At 55.1% G+C, this 14,560-nt stretch overlaps 3 protein-coding genes across 12 annotated transcripts in view; 2 read left to right on the top strand and 1 right to left on the bottom strand.

Annotated features, from left to right (window-relative positions):
• NHERF2 (NHERF family PDZ scaffold protein 2) overlaps nucleotides 1-4,249 on the top strand; it is a 38,427-nt gene extending 34,178 nt beyond the window's left edge. For both annotated transcript variants that reach the window (XM_074886696.1, XM_074886697.1), the window contains exon 7: nucleotides 1,454-4,249. In XM_074886696.1, coding sequence (XP_074742797.1) covers nucleotides 1,454-1,612 — 159 coding nt within the window. In that variant the 3' untranslated portion in view covers nucleotides 1,613-4,249. The remainder of the gene's footprint in view (nucleotides 1-1,453) is intronic.
• A 565-nt stretch (nucleotides 4,250-4,814) lies between these two features.
• On the bottom strand, nucleotides 4,815-11,612 carry NTHL1 (nth like DNA glycosylase 1). The gene is made up of 6 exons (XM_074886698.1): nucleotides 11,499-11,612; nucleotides 10,767-11,014; nucleotides 8,523-8,693; nucleotides 7,803-7,962; nucleotides 5,991-6,096; nucleotides 4,815-5,304 (listed from the first exon to the last, which is right to left on the bottom strand). Exons 1-6 carry the CDS (start codon nucleotides 11,572-11,574, stop codon nucleotides 5,181-5,183), a joined length of 885 nt encoding a protein of 294 aa, XP_074742799.1. The 5' UTR covers nucleotides 11,575-11,612; the 3' UTR covers nucleotides 4,815-5,180.
• Nucleotides 11,613-11,720: 108 nt separating this feature from the next.
• Nucleotides 11,721-14,560, top strand: part of TSC2 (TSC complex subunit 2) — a 34,845-nt gene continuing 32,005 nt past the window's right edge. For 7 of the 9 annotated variants that reach the window (XM_074885579.1, XM_074885578.1, XM_074885577.1 and 4 more), the window contains exons 1-3: nucleotides 11,721-11,778; nucleotides 13,143-13,307; nucleotides 14,183-14,269. In XM_074885579.1, the coding sequence (XP_074741680.1) occupies nucleotides 13,170-13,307; nucleotides 14,183-14,269 (225 nt within the window). In that variant the 5' untranslated portion in view covers nucleotides 11,721-11,778; nucleotides 13,143-13,169. Of the gene's footprint in view, nucleotides 11,779-12,628; nucleotides 12,683-13,142; nucleotides 13,332-14,182; nucleotides 14,270-14,560 lie in introns of those variants that run through there. The other 2 variants (XM_074885574.1, XM_074885580.1) reach the window with 2 other exon arrangements.

The following is a 14,560-nucleotide window of genomic DNA, read 5'->3' as shown; positions in this document are numbered from 1 at the left end:
AAAACCAGGCTGAGTCCCAGTGCCCGAGCGCCGCAGCTCCTCCCATGGAGTCACCTCTGGGCTGTTCCAGAGATCACTGTCCCACCTCTGCGCTAGGAACCAGAGTCCCTGGGGGTGTGTGGGGGGGTGTTTGTGCCCCCCAGCTCGTGGCCTGGCACGCTCAATCAAGCCACCACCCAGTTCAGTTTGCTTTTGTTAAGCCAGAGCAAAGCTGGAGCCATTATCTTGCAGTGCTGGTGGAAGACCTGCGGGGTTTGTGAAATTATTATTTTGGAGTTTCGCATGTGTGGTAAGGCAGCAACGTGAGCAGACAGGTTTTAAAATGTTTCCTTAGAACTGAAAGTCTTGCTTCTGGATGTTTGCCTGCTGCGGACAGGAGCGCGGTGCTCGCAGAGCGCAGCCGTGCAGCTCCGGGGTGCAGCTGCTTCTCCCTGAGCCGGGCTCCTCAGCACCTCCCGTACAGATGTGATCCATGAAGCTTTAGATTGTGCCCGCTACGGAGCGTGCTGCCTGCTGAAACCAGGATGAGCCAAGTCCCCGCAGGGATTGATGCTTCCCAGACCTGTGGGGTGTGAGGGGCTCGGAGACCTGGTGCTGGGTCTGTCCCCAGCAGGGATGCAAAGGAATAAAAACATTTTGGCCAGGATGTTAATTGTACCCTGAGGATGTGGTGGCCATCCTTCACCTACTGCAGGAACAGGAGGGTCAGGGTTAGTGGCACCTGGGGGCCCTGGCTTGAGGGCACATTCCCACTGTGACTTTAGAAAGGAAAGTTAATTTTCTTATTACAAAAGTACTTTTATTAAGCAGATGGAAAGATGCTGTTTTCAATCCAGTTCCCAAAGCAAATGCTGCCTTGAGTGGTGTCTTAGGGCGGCCGTGCTGGGCATGGCCAGCTGGGCACGCAGGCACTGCTGTCCTCCCACACCCCCCCATCCCCACCTCGGGTAGCCACGGGTGCTCTGGGGGCAAACGGGTGCTTGGGCACACAAAGAGGAGGGGGCCTTGCCACAAGCCCTCCCTGCAAGCCCCGAGGCTCACCCAGTTTGCTCCCTTGTCCCTGCCTACACCAGGGGCTTATTTTTTATTTTCCCAGCAGACAAGCGGAGGGGCAGCTTGTTTTCCCTCTGGCAGCAGCTTCTGTGTTTCTTCTTTTCCACTCCTAGCCGTGGCAGCCACGCATTCTTCAGGCAGGGGAAAAAAAACCCCACAAAATGCAATGTAGTAATTAACTTTGCAGCCACACGGACGCTGCCGCCGACAGTGAAACCACAGACACGGCGTGGGGGGAGGATTTTGACCTTCTGCTCCAAACCTCCCCCGCCCCGTGCGTTTGCTTATCACGCACGATGGAGGAAATGCCTCTCCCGAAACGTTGCAGGACACTGTGGCCGTGCTCGTGGCGGGGGGGATGCTGCTGTGGGCTGACATCTTTTCTCCCTTCTCCACGCAGGATGGAGACGCAGAGAAAAAAGACCCATTTGAGGAGAGCGGGCTGACCCTGAGCCCAACGGCTGCCGAGGCCAAGGAGAAGGTGCGGGCCAAGCGGGTGAAGAAGAGGGCCCCGCAGATGGACTGGAACAAGAAGCGAGAGATTTTCAGCAATTTCTGAGCCTTGCTGGTGGCTGCCGTCCGCCGGTCTCCTGCCCTTGCCCCAGCTCGGACGTTTCTGAGGTGCCTACGCCCTGTCCTTCAGTGTCCACGTGAGATGCTTTGTGCTCTGCTCTTCACTGGTTGCTTTTACAAGGCGTATTTTAAAGTCCTTTTTTTTTTTTTATTTTTTATTATTATTATTGTTATTATTATCGTTACTCACCAGCGATTCTCATAAGACAAATGTGACCAAAGCTCCTTTTTTTGCTTGCTCTTCAGCCTGGCTCTGGCTGCCCACCGTCCCCTGTTCCTATGAGAAAGGACTGGAAGAGTTTAACTCTTGTTTCTTACCTGCATAATTTAGGCTTCTATTACTTTTTTTTTTAATTTGGGGTGTTTGTTTAGTTTTTGCGGGTGTCCCAGACTGAGCCCCATGGGATGCTCTGTGTCCCTGTGCAAATGTCTTACGGCCTCATGCCCCTGCCGTGGTGGGGGCCTGCAGGGTGGGGTGTACCTGGCACCCCCTCCCTGGCACCCCGTCTGCAGCATTAATGGGAAAACGGACAGTGGCTGTAAATTGCTCTTGTTGGCTTTGCTATTGAAACGAAAAAGTTTGTTTTGTTGTTCTTGGGGTTTTTTTTTTAATGAAATCCCATACGTTTCCAGTTAGTTTAGGAACATCCCGCCCCACCAGTGACTTCTGCCCTGGCGATAAAGGCCCCTTTTTCATCCCCGACAGCTCTGCAGAGGGGAGAGGGCAGGATTTAAAAACAAACCCCAAACCCAACAGCCCAAATGCCACAGGTGTCACCATTTGCAGCCATCGACGCAGCGCTGAGTGGCAGGGGAAGGCAGGGAGTGGGGCCAGTCCTGCCCTGCGCTGCTGCCGGCCCAGCAAGAAGATGAGAGCCACGAGATGCTACAAAAACTCTTTGGCCAGACTCAAAAGCGAGCACAACCCCGGTCTGGTTTTGGGGAGAAACGCGGGGATGCGGCTGTAGCTGTGGGCTTGGCGCTGGGGTTCAGCTGGGGCTGTGCTGGGTCCTGGAGCAGGAGCTGGGTCCCACCTGGTTTGTTACTCCTGGGCTGGTGTTTGAGGCCTCCAGCCCATGAGCATGACCGAGGCTCGGTCTCGCTGTCGGGAGGGCGTCCTCTGAAGCCGTGGGGTCTCCGTGGGGCTGGCTACAATGGGATGATGGAGAGGGCAGTTGCTTTGGCTTTCTGTGGCCTCCCTTGAAAACACCCTGCTCTTGGCGTTAGAGCCTCAAAAATGTATCTTTAAAGCATTACAAATCAAACCCATGTAAGCTGTTTTATGACTTGTCTTTGGCTGTAAACGAGGGAAGATGACTAAGCCGAACTACACCACTCTTGGAGGTTGCAGAGGTGTTTTCCCAGGGCAGGGTCCCAGCCGTGGTGGGGCTGTCCCCCTCCTCACGCACCAGCAGCTCCCCGAGCCGCGGCGGCCGCCCGGTATTTCAGCTCAGATGCCAAGGCAGCAGCGGGAAGAGACTGGGCCCAGCAGGACAGTCAAGTACAAAACCACTTTCCCTAGCTAAAAGCAAATGGCAGCAATCCTTTGGCCATCGATGACCATTTTAAAATGCCTGACTGTGGTTTTTGCCCTGCATCCCTCCAGCACTGCTGTGTTACGAGCCCGGGGCCTCTGGGTTAGTCAGTGCGCTACGGCTATCGTCACAGCTCTGGGTGTATTTAAGTATTGAGCTAAAAGGTGCCTTATAACATTTACTGCTCTCCTTGGCAGCGGGCTGGGGCTCAGGGTAGGGGACGGCAGCAGCGGGGCTGGGACATTTGGCTTCACCGTGGGGAGCAGCTGGTGCCCGTGGCTGTTGGCTGGATGGCCGGAGAGCATGGAAAGCCTCAGGGGTGAAGGAGAGGAGTTCTCTCTTCCAAAAGTTCTCTTTTTAGGGATGTTGATGAGCTGAACAGGTTGAAAATAATGACTTTGGAGAGGAACCGGTGCAGGTGTGTGGCTGTCGGTGATGAGACTGGCAGTGGGATGATGGCTCAGGATGCGGAGAGGTTCGCCTCCCCTCCAGGACTCCGCCATTAACCCACCTTCCCTACCCCACTTCAAAGCCAGTTACCTGCTCTCTTTTTGCCCCCGCCCCCCCCCAAATATTTGCTTCTATAGATCAGTAATCTTTTGAAGGAGCCCTTCTTTTTCATGGCATGCACATTGCTTCCCGTGCCTGCATAGCCAAACCCCAGGCAGTGCCCCGGCCTGCGCAGGGCAGAGCATTCCCTGTGACCCAAACGTGGCGCTCTCCGATGCATGTCAGAGAGCAAAGACCCCTTTGTAAATACCCTATTTCTCATACAAAACTGGACCACTGTAGTTGACGGGGGCGGGGGGGGAGAAAAACAAAAAACATGTAGTTTTGAATGCAGGTCAAAAGAAATCAGGTGTGCAAATCTGTACTGGTAAGATTTTTAAATCTTAATCTCTGCTTAGTCCATGGAAACTGCTCCTGGTTAAAGCACTTACCGTATTTCTGACATCTTGTAGCTCAGTAGTAATTATTCAGTTCCTGTACATTTAACTTGGAAAAAAATCAATAAAGTATAAGGCTGTCAGCTGCATTGTAAAAACATAATGTACACTGTAATGTCAGTAATAAACTTCGTTTTCCCATGTACCGAGTACTTATTTGCTCGTTCCTCATCTGTTTGGTGGGGAACTTCAGAGCGGAATTACAGCCGCCTTTAGCACATTATAAACTTTGCTTCCTCCCTTGCCTGTTTAAAGAGTAGCTGAAATGATTCCTTTGAAGCTCTACAGTGAAGTCAGCACTGCCCTTTCTTTGAAGAACAAAACACAGACGGTGGTGATGTCCCTTCTGTCAGCTTCTGAGGCTCACACCAGCCTGGCTCCCGTGGCTACTGTAACCCTTGCCGGCACACAGAGAACCGAGCGCGACGCTGGCTTGTCTCCTCTGCATCACCCCCTGCTCTTCTGCTCCCAGGACCCAAAGGTCACTTCTCCAGGCGGCAGCCGCCTCTGATCTGGCTCGGGAAGGCTTCAGTTGTACGTTATTGACAGCAGAGCCCCTCGCTGCCAGCGCGAGGCGGGCGGCCTGGCAGGTTGCTGCTGCCTGCTCTCGGCTGGCAGGGCTGGTTGCTATGGCCTCCTGCTCCGGTGAGGTCACCCGTGCTCTCCTCCCCGCTGCCCTCTGTTGCACAGATGCCAGTAAACCTCACGGGTGGAAAAAAACCACCCCCCCCCACCTTTATTAAATGTGTCTTTACAAGCAGCAGCAAGTCCCCTAGGACAAAGCACTTCTCCCGCCGTGGCACAGCCTGCGGCTCCGCCGGGGCATGCTCCGGCATTCACACGGGGGCTGGCGCCTTTGGCACTGACGCAGCAGGACTGCTGCACTTTGAAAGACCCTTTTTCCTCTGGAGAGCTCAGCTAGGGCCCAGAGATGCTGAGCTGGCTGCAGCAGCCTCCCATTTCCCTGCAGTCACACAGCCAGCCCCATGCAAAGCACAGCTTTACCAGGCTTGGCTCTGGGCTGCAGCTGAGCCAAAGCAGCTCTGTTGCTCTACCAAGACCGGGTGATTGCTCAGCGTCTCTTAGCAGCTGGGCAAATGTCTTGATTGAGGCACTCGTTGCAGCGAGGATTCACAGGCAGGCAGGTCTGCTGGCCAAAGCCCACCAAGAGCCAGTTTATCTCCCTCCAGAGATCCCTGCAGTGAGAAGAAAAACATGAGCTTTCTGAGACAGCTGCTCGGAGGGGTTAAAGAACAGCCCGTGCTTTTAAATGGATCCCTTTCGCCTACTGCCTGTTCCTCTCGGCTTCCCAAGGCGTCTGGAGGCAGGTCCCGGGCTCCTGCTAAGAACAGCCCTCCTAACCTTTCCTGGCTGCTCTGAACTGGGCTGGGGAGCCAAGGACAGACACATGAAGTGGCTGTGGTCCTTCTCTTGTGCCAAGGTGCGTGCCAGATGCAGAGATGCAACAGAGGACTGGCAGCTGGCACTGGATACTGAAGATTAAGCATCGGTGAAGGCCAGAATCCAACCATGGTCTGATACTGCTGTCGCCATTAGGCTCAGCAAGGTCCTGTGTAGAAAAGCACCTGGCTTGGGTCATGGTAAATTTGTCAAGGCAAGAACCAGGCAGAAAGACCTCCAGGTACCTGGCTGCACTAGTGGTGCTCGATATATCTGCTAGCCAGGAAGCAACCAAGTAGCTGAGATGCTGCTGTTACAGCTCTCCAGGAGAGGAGAACACCTGCAGACTAGTCACCCCATAAAGAGGGACCTGAAGTGTGGTCACTGAAGATGCAAGAAGCAGGATTGTGTGCAGACGTGGCTCCTGCAGGTAGCGCGAGGGGTTGGCGGGAGGGCAGGAGGCTGGGGTCTCAGGCCTCACCTGGGCAGCCAGTCCTCCAGCGCTGCCCGAGTTTCCTCAGGGTATCTGGTCTCCTTCTTCACCCACTTCAGCCTGTTGGTGATCCTGTGCACGTGGGTGTCCACAGCTAGGAAGGGAGAGCCCAGAGTTTAGGTGGGGGCAGACACACCTGAACAGAGAGAGCACGGCCAAAAGCTGCCCGGCACAGCACACCAGGTCCAGCCTGCTGGCTGGCAGGGACAGGCACGCTGAACAGGAGGGGAGGCTCGCTCGCAGAACAGACGTGCTGCTTTCTCCCTAGGCCCAGAGCCAAAACCAAGATGGGATGGGTATCCCCCCCCCCACCACGCAGCTTGTGACACGCTCACACAATCTGACCCAACCTCCTTCAAAGGCTCGTGCGCTCTGATCCAGCAGGCACAGGGCAGCCTGTCCCGGGTTCTCTTCCTCCCTGTGTTTCAGCTGATGTTATGCAAGTTGCAATCTCTGCCCCTTAGTTTACCCAGATGGAAAACACATTTCATAATACCCACCAACACAAGAGGGTTTGTGAGGCTTAAGCGAATGTTTATAGAGTGCTTTGAGCTAAAAAGATCTGAATGCAAAGTATATTATTGTTAGATCAGCAGCGATAAACCTGTCTCTACGGCTAATTGGGCAAAACCCAGGAAATTGCTGTAAACAGGAAGACTAAGTCTTGCCTCTTTAATCAAAACTGAGCACACAATTATTTGGAAAACAGTTGGCTACTTTGGCTCCCTCTAGACTTCCCTCCCCCACAGCAGGGAGAGAACAGACCCCAAGGGCTGTTAAATGTAGTGCAAGAGCCACATTTGGTAGAGCTGATGGTCACCAGCGGGGCTGCAGGAGTCAGCTGCCGCCCGTGCTGACCTTGGCCAGGTGGCACGATTCCGAGCTTTCCCAGGGGTCCTCTGTCAAGCAGCAAATACACTTGGAATATTAATCTCTCCCCAGGGGCCCCCAGGACCCTGCAGCTGATCATCCAGCCCCATCTGCCGGCAGCTCCCAAAGGAGCATCGTGCAGGAGCCAACCTGCCCACGGCCTGGGCAGGCCCACGGCCACCGCAGACGCCCTCCCAGCCGATCACCGCTCAAGCACACAGCTCCGCGGGGTACAGCTACTCTCCTGCACTCTCTGATCAACAACACAATGAACAAATGTACCTGTGCTCACCCACTGCCCAGCCACGGGAACTAAAACGGATCAGAAATTCTGTAGCTACAGATTGCCTGAGGCCATTTCCGTCCATGACCCATCACGAATTACCGATTTCAAACGGTAATTTTGACTAAGCCCTGCTTCTGCCCTTTTATGGCTTGCCAAACAAAAATCCCAAATGAAATTTGTTTAAACAGAAGCAACCTTGGGAAAAAATAACTTCAGACTATCCTACAACTACCCCCAAACCACAGAATTGTCCCCACCTCTCTCTCACTTGACACCAAAGAGATTTCCAAGCATCATTCTGCCAGCACATCTGTTAGGGTGCCTACCCAACTAGGCAATACTCACGCTGCTTACCAGCATCTGAAGGGAGGGAGTGACTGTCCCTGGGGATTTCTACTGCCCTTGGGGATTTCTGCTATCGAATTTGGGGAAAAACAGTAGCTGATCTATGCTTAAATCCTACAGCAACTCATCCGCTGTGAGTGGTTGAGGGTCACATCCTTCACTCACCCAGATACTCTGCAGATGACTAAACTGAAGCCATGCTCTCGGGCAGTTTCCCCAGCTGCAATGCTTCCCCTCTGCCCAGGGAATGGATCAGGGAGGATTCATGAGAGGAATGGGGAAAACATGGGCCAACCTACCTATCCCAGACACACTGTCCCAGGCAATGTTCATGGCCAAGTGGGCCATTTTGGGCCCAACTCCTGGCAGCTGCACCAGCTCCTCCACAGTTCTCGGTATGTCACCCCCATATTTCTGTTTCAGGATGGCTGTTGTCTGCTTTATGTACTTCACCTTGTTCTGGAAAACCGAAGGGAAAGGCAGAAAATCCAAGTTGCCCTCTGATACAGGAAAAAGAGACAAACAGCTCAGAAAACAAACCATTCCTGAGCGTACGTTACATGTGAGGCCACACACTGGAGTTTGCGGAGGGGAGACGGAGGTCTTTGACTTCTCCTTGAAAGCAAAATGCTGAGCCCTGATTAGCTCTAACCTCCCCTGCACACTCCAGGCACTGCAGCAAACAATCTTGCTGTGAATACAAATTGCTAAAACTGGCGTAAAATACACCCTTCAGCTTGACTCCAGGGGAAAGATCACCACAGGGCATGGCACGCAGGCTGAACACCGGCTGAGGGGGTATCTCTCAGGAGCAGGGCTGGTTTGCACCCACCTCCTGCCTTTGTCACCTGCTGCCAGCTCAGCGAGTGGCCCCAAGGACAAGCCTGCAAAGGACAAGCCTGCACCCGCTCTGCGCTCCACTCCTGGGGCTCTGAGCTGTCTCAGCTGCAGAGGAGCGGAGGAGGGTGGAGGGGGTTCCTCTACGTGCACATCGGGTGCTGCTGCTATCCTGCACTCACCCTCCAGAATCCTACAGGGTAAATGATCTGCCCAAGCGTCGCATCGTCCATCTGCAAAATCCTGTCGACTGTGAGGCCGTGCTGCCTCAGGCGCAGCATGGCAGCTGATGTCACCTGGTCCTTGGTCTGGCTGGAGAGCATCAGCGACAGCAGAACTTGGTAGCGCATAACCTGGGGAAAAGGAGACAGTGAGACACCCCAAGATCTCCGGGAGGATCCAGCTGCCTCTGGGGCTCAGTTCTCCTGTCCAGCACCATCTTCAGTCCAGTGCATAATATGGACCTACCCTGGTTCAGCTGTATCCATCTACAAGAGACTGGAAGGCTGCAACAGGAATAATCCACAGCCTTTTAATTCCACCACACAATAAAGGGAGAAAAGAAACACCTTCAATCTAAGCAGTCAGCCTGCGTAAAGGGCAGAGAGCAGCTACTGTCTGCTGCGATCACACACCCAAAGATGCCAGTGCTGAGCCACAAAGGGCCAGACAAAGCTTTTCCTGATGATGGGATTCTCAGGAGACCCCACAGGACGTAGAAGTACAAACGCCTGATGATTTTCCATGCAACTTCTGCTCTAAGGCAGCTTTTGAAAATCCCGTCCCTTTTCCACCAGGCTTCTGTAGGAACTGGGTATCTGCCTCCAGTGAGCTCCTCACAAAACAGAATCTAAAGAACTGGGATGACAGAGACTGGGAGATGAAGCACAAAACCTAGAAGTTCCTCTGATGACGTCAGGCAGGGTTTAGCCCAGACCACTCACCTCCTATTTCTCAACTGATTTCTCCCCAGATGCAACTGTGTCCCCAACAAAAATGATGCAAGTAACCCGGACTGACGCAGGATAACGTGGGATACAACCCTTCCTCCATCTCTCTTACAAACAAAGTTTACAAAACCACAGGTGCACTGGGAAAAAATCTCTCAGTGGTGGAAGGAGGATAATCTCTGAGCGCATGGAAGTTGTGCAAGGAGCGCTGGTGTGTGCTGGGGGTTACAACGTCCACTTTTTCTTGGAAGCAATGACCCTGCTTCCCTAGGGAAGAGAAGTTATTTCCGTATCGCGCACCGCGGTCCCCCTGGCCCCACAGCTGCACTCGGTGCCAGCCCACATGGCTGCGGAGCACGTGATGCTGTCTGAATCCAGAGTCAAAGCTAACCCGTCTTCCCCAGGGATCCAAGCCCAAGGCACGATGCCAGCACTAAGGACAGCCTTACATGCAGCTGTGTCTTCTAGACCCCTCCCTCAGAGCCCAGCAGGTCGCCGTGGAGCCCGCAATTCCCGCTGCTCCACCGAGCCTGCCTGCGGGTTATCTCCACCTTCCCACACCAGCAGCCCTGCAGCCCCGGGTCCCAGTGCCGCACCACGGCCTCACTCTGCTTTGTTTTTTGTACTGATGCAAATGGTCCCCTCGGAGGGAGGTGTCATCTGGGGCCTTTGATTGCGTTCCCAGGCTTGGGGAGCACAGTGCCATCCCAGCACGGCCCTTCCTTTCAACAAGTATCCCCTCAGAAGAGGGGAGGAAGCCAACCTATGCTCATGCGCTGCTCTGAAAAGCACAAAAGCAGCCTGGAAAGTTTTTTATCAGCTCCCCTTGCCTTTTCTCAGCTCCCCTTGCCTTTGCTCCATACTGTTTTTCCTCTGTATTACAAAGCCATCTTGCTGGATACTCTCCTTGGATTCCTACAGAGATTTTTTAAGAAGGGACATGTCTTCATGCCCTGCCAGCCTGCCCCAGAAGACAGCACTGCCACAATACACTCTCAGGGTTTTCACTCCCAAGTCCAAAACTATTTTTGCCTCAGCTCCTACTCTTGGTTCAGCCCGCTAACTCTTCTGGCAGGAGTTTAAGTCGAGGACAAGGGCCTTTCACAGCTGTGTTTGCTAGTTGTTCTCTAATGCCCAGCACGGGCTGAATGCGAGCAGAGAACAGCTCAGAAAACACCCACGGCCATTTCACAAGGGCTGTCTGAAGCCAACGAGCCTGGTACTGGACAGGCAGCGGCTGACTCTCCTCTCGCAGGATGAACGCTTTCTCTCATATGCACACTCCTGCAGTAACCTCTTGTGGGACCAATCCCAGCCTAAAGTCCTGATACGCCCTGTGTTTATTTTTCTATTCTGGAGACAGCCGAAGCGGGATGTATCCAGGGGCACCCTGAGGCTGAGGGAAGCGGGAGGGCTGCAGAAGCGGGGCTGTACTTTCACGTGCCTGCCTGACGGAGCCCTGCAGGGTGTTGTTACCTGCGGAGGTGCGCTGCTGTCATAACACTTCTCCACTCCCATCTCATCGACGGGAGCATCTCTCTTCCTCCTCATCTCCCGGATGCGCTCCAGCTGCTGCCGCCAGTCCCTGGGCTCCCAGCGCGGTCTCTGGGGCTCAGACGTCCCCTGCTCGGCACCATCCCCCTGCCCAGATTCGTAGGCAATGGCGATGCTCTTCCTCCTCTTGCTGCGCCTCGGGACACCGGCCGTGCCCTGGGCCTGGCTCACTGCAAGAGTTGTAAGAGAGATTTGTCAGGCCTTGGCCTAAAAACCAGAGCCCAGCGTTGGCCCCGCGTGCCAGCAACCCCCGCGGTGACCCTGACGAGGGCTGAACTCCTCTTCCTCCCAGTCCCAACCCCGCAGCAACCCCTCGCGTCCCCCCGGCCCTGCCTGGAGCCAGCCGTGGGGTGAGGAGTGGCTGGGCAGGACGTGGGCAGCAGGTGACAAGAGTTGGGGACACATGTCACGCTGTGGGGACACATGTCACGCTGTGGGGACGCATGGCCCGGTCACACGGGAGGCTGCTGAAGGGCCCATCCCGGGCTCCGAGGGGGACGGGACAAGGACACCAGACCCTGTCCCCGGGCTGGGCTGGGCTGGGCTGGGTCCCCGCTCTCCCTCCTTGCAGACCCCCCCTTCTCCCCGTAGCGGGGCCGCACACGGCCCCGCCAGCCCCGGGAGAAACAACCGATCGTCCCCCCCTCCCCGTACCTCCGGCCGCACCCCCGGCCCTGCCGAGCCCCCGGGCCGCCGCCCGCCCACCGCCGGCGGACACGGTCGCGCACATGGCGGTGGCCCCGGGGACCCACCGGGCACTACCGGGGACCCCTGGGCACTACCGGCCCCATCCTGCCCCGCGGCGGGCGCGCGCGCCCCGGAAGCGGCGGGACTTCCGCCGGGGGCGGAGCACGGGGCCGGGCGGGGGGGGCCGGCGCGGAGCGGGGCGCGGGCCGGGGGCGGCGGGGCCAGGGCCGGGCCCGGGGGTCGGCGGGTGAGTGAGGGAGAGGGGGAGCGGCGGCCCCGTTGCCCGCACTGAGGGCGCTGCCCCGGCCGGGACCGGGGTGCGCGGGGGGGGCCTGGTGGGGCCTAGCGGGAGGCGGGGCCTTGCCGTGCCCTGAGGAGGGGGGTATGGGGGGTGTGGGGCTGCCGGTTCCCCCGGCTGGGTAGTGTCCCCGGGGTGTCCCCTGTCAGGGGGTCGGGGTGTGCTGGGAGCGGGGGGGCTGTGGCGTGTCCCCCGTAAGGGGTTGTGGCACATCCCGGGGTGGGGGGGGGCTGTGGTGTGTCCCCTGGAGATGTTGGGCTGGGGGCTGTGGTGTGTCCCCCCGGGGCTGGGGACTGTGTCCCCCGGGGTGGTGGTGGTGGGGCTGTGGTGTGTCCCCCCGGGGCTGGGGACTGTGTCCCCCGGGGTGGTGGTGGTGGGGGCTGTGGTGTGTCCCCCGCGGCTGGGGACTGTGTCCCCCGGGGTGGTGATGGGGGGGCTGTGATGTGTCCCCCGGGGCGGGCTGGGGGCTGCGGTGTGTCCCCCGGTAATATTGAGCTGGAGGCCACGGCCTGTCCCCCTGGGCTGCTGGGACAAGGTCTGTGGCGTGTCCCCGGGGAGCACAAGCGATTGCTGTGACATGTTCCCTGCGGTGTGGGGAAGGCTGTGGGGTGTCCGTGGGGGCGTGGGGCATAGTGGGGGGGCTGCGTGTGCCCAGGGCAGGGTGCTGGGGGTGAGTGTCCCGCTCTGAGCAGGCGCAGGGGTCCCCGAGGGGCAGCGGGTTGGGGCTGGGTGGGGAGACAGTTTCTGGAGGGTGCTGCTGGCGATGTACTGTTGCTGTAATGGGTGTGCTTGTTCTCGCTCCCCCTCTTTCTCCTTGCCGTGGCAGCATTTGGGTGTTGGAACGCTGAGATTCGTAAGTCCTTCCTCACATCCAGCTACGTTCAACGCCGGCTTTGCGGTGCTGCGGGCTCGTCCCTTGCTTTTGCACGGGGAACGAGTACTTCAGCTCACACCCGCCGAAAAGTTGTGTGTGTGTGTGTGTGTGTTCCTGCTTCAAAAATCAGCTCAGTGGTTGTAAAATGGTGGTTGCTCCGTGCGGGCTGTGGTGGTGCTGGGCATTTGGAGCTGCCAGAAAATGGTAACCCCGAGCTCCCCATTCCTCGGGTGGCTGCAGGATGCGGGTGCTGAAGGCAGGAGCAGCGCAGGCTCTTTGCTGTTTTGTCCTCAGTGTTGGGCTTCTCCCTTATTTGAAACAGCCTGAGACAGCAGAGCTGTTTGTAAAAGCCACGCTGTGACAGCTGTTACTGGTGTTTTCCTGCTTAAAGATTCCCCTTGGGCCTCCTTTAACAGAAACCCCTGTTCTGTGTTTGCAGGGGCTCGGCGCTACTTGCTTGTCAGCAATGGCAAAGCCTCAGAGCAAGGATTCTGGACTGAAGGAGAAGTTCAAGAATCTCCTGGGGCTGGGAACATCCCGGGGAAGTTCAAAGTCGTCGGAGGGCAAGCAAACAGAGTTTATCATCACTGCAGAAATACTCAAGGTGTGAGAACTGACCATAATAAAGGTGGGGATAGTGCTTGGATTACCTGAGCTGGGAGGATCGGAAGGAGAGCTTGCTCGTCTCCTTTTCGTTTTGACATTTGTTCCCTCTCTGATCATGCTTTTTTACCTTATCTCTCAATTTATTTTCTAGTGAAATGGATGTAAAACTCACCTACTTTGAAGTTACGGCATTTTAATTATTCAGTGTTTGAATACTTTTGAGATATTTGATGGTGTTGTCTTATGTCAGGTTACAAGGAGCTTCCTCAAAATACATTGCTCTTTTTTTATAGTCTCAGCTTGATGCAGTTTATGTGGTGGCAGTTAGCACAAGCTGGAAACTGTTTCTATTTTATGAAAACCTTAAGGTTTTGTGAAATTTTAAAAAAAAAATAAATTGATTCCAGTAATTGGTACAGCAAGTATGTGAGCAGAATAGTTGGCACACAGGGAGGAAAATGCATAAAAGGGAGGAGGAGACCAGAATCCCTCCCTGCCTGTGCTGGAGCAGCCAAGCTCTTACCTGCTGGGGAGCCAGACTTATTGTCCCTCCTTTCTCTGCCCTTCTCCTGTGAACGGAAAGAGTGCCACAGCCAGTGAGTTATTACCTTTCCTGAAGAAAATGCGGTATTCTCTCTTGGAGGTGAAAAGCTGCTTGGCTCCAGTTCTATGAAAGTCCTAGTTTTGACAAATCATTTGATAATGGAAAAAAGTTTTTGGAGAAATTCCTGAAAAGCTCCAGTGATGACTAATGGTTAGATCATTTTGGAGAAATGTGTAATTTATTTTTCAGTGGTTCATGATCCCCTTTGAGAAATGGATAAGTGTTTCTAGTAATGTAAACTGTTAGCTTATTTCTACATTTCCTTCTAGGAACTGAGCATAGAATGTGGATTAAGTAATAGGATACGAGCGATCAGTCAAATTTGTGAAGTGGCAAAAACAAAAAAAATTGAAGAGGTAAGTTTCAAAGTGTTCAGTGAATATTGGAAGGATGAAAATTTAAACAACAGCTTTTAACCTATCGTAAGAGGCTGCTGTAGTTTAGACTGCCTTTTAAAATTGATAATCCCAGAAGCTGTTTTGTGCTGTCCAAACCTGTAAAGGGATGGCTCACATGCCAAGAAATTAGTCTTGTCCAGCCTACCAGCTGTGGAGCAGAGAGGACGTAGCTGACAAGCTTCCTGAACTGGATGGAAGGAGAATGCTGTGAATATTCAGGGCTGTTCAGGACAGTTCACGGGAGTTGAT

The sequence above is a fragment of the Strix uralensis genome, chromosome 16 (assembly GCF_047716275.1).
Source record: "Strix uralensis isolate ZFMK-TIS-50842 chromosome 16, bStrUra1, whole genome shotgun sequence".
Lineage (NCBI taxonomy): Eukaryota > Metazoa > Chordata > Aves > Strigiformes > Strigidae > Strix > Strix uralensis.
Note: the sequence above shows the minus strand (reverse complement) of the source record. Positions and strands in the feature narration are given on the sequence as shown.

Excerpts from the sequence above, each read along its gene's own strand:
- NTHL1 (XM_074886698.1), bottom strand. The coding sequence starts at position 11,574 with ATGTGCGCGACCGTGTCCGCCGGCGGTGGGCGGGCGGCGGCCCGGGGG. Across the intron at positions 11,015-11,498 it reads GGCCGGGGGTGCGGCCGGAG|TGAGCCAGGCCCAGGGCACG; the intron begins GTACGGGGAGGG and ends CAACTCTTGCAG. Across the intron at positions 5,305-5,990 it reads CTGGAGGACTGGCTGCCCAG|GGATCTCTGGAGGGAGATAA; the intron begins GTGAGGCCTGAG and ends TTCTCACTGCAG.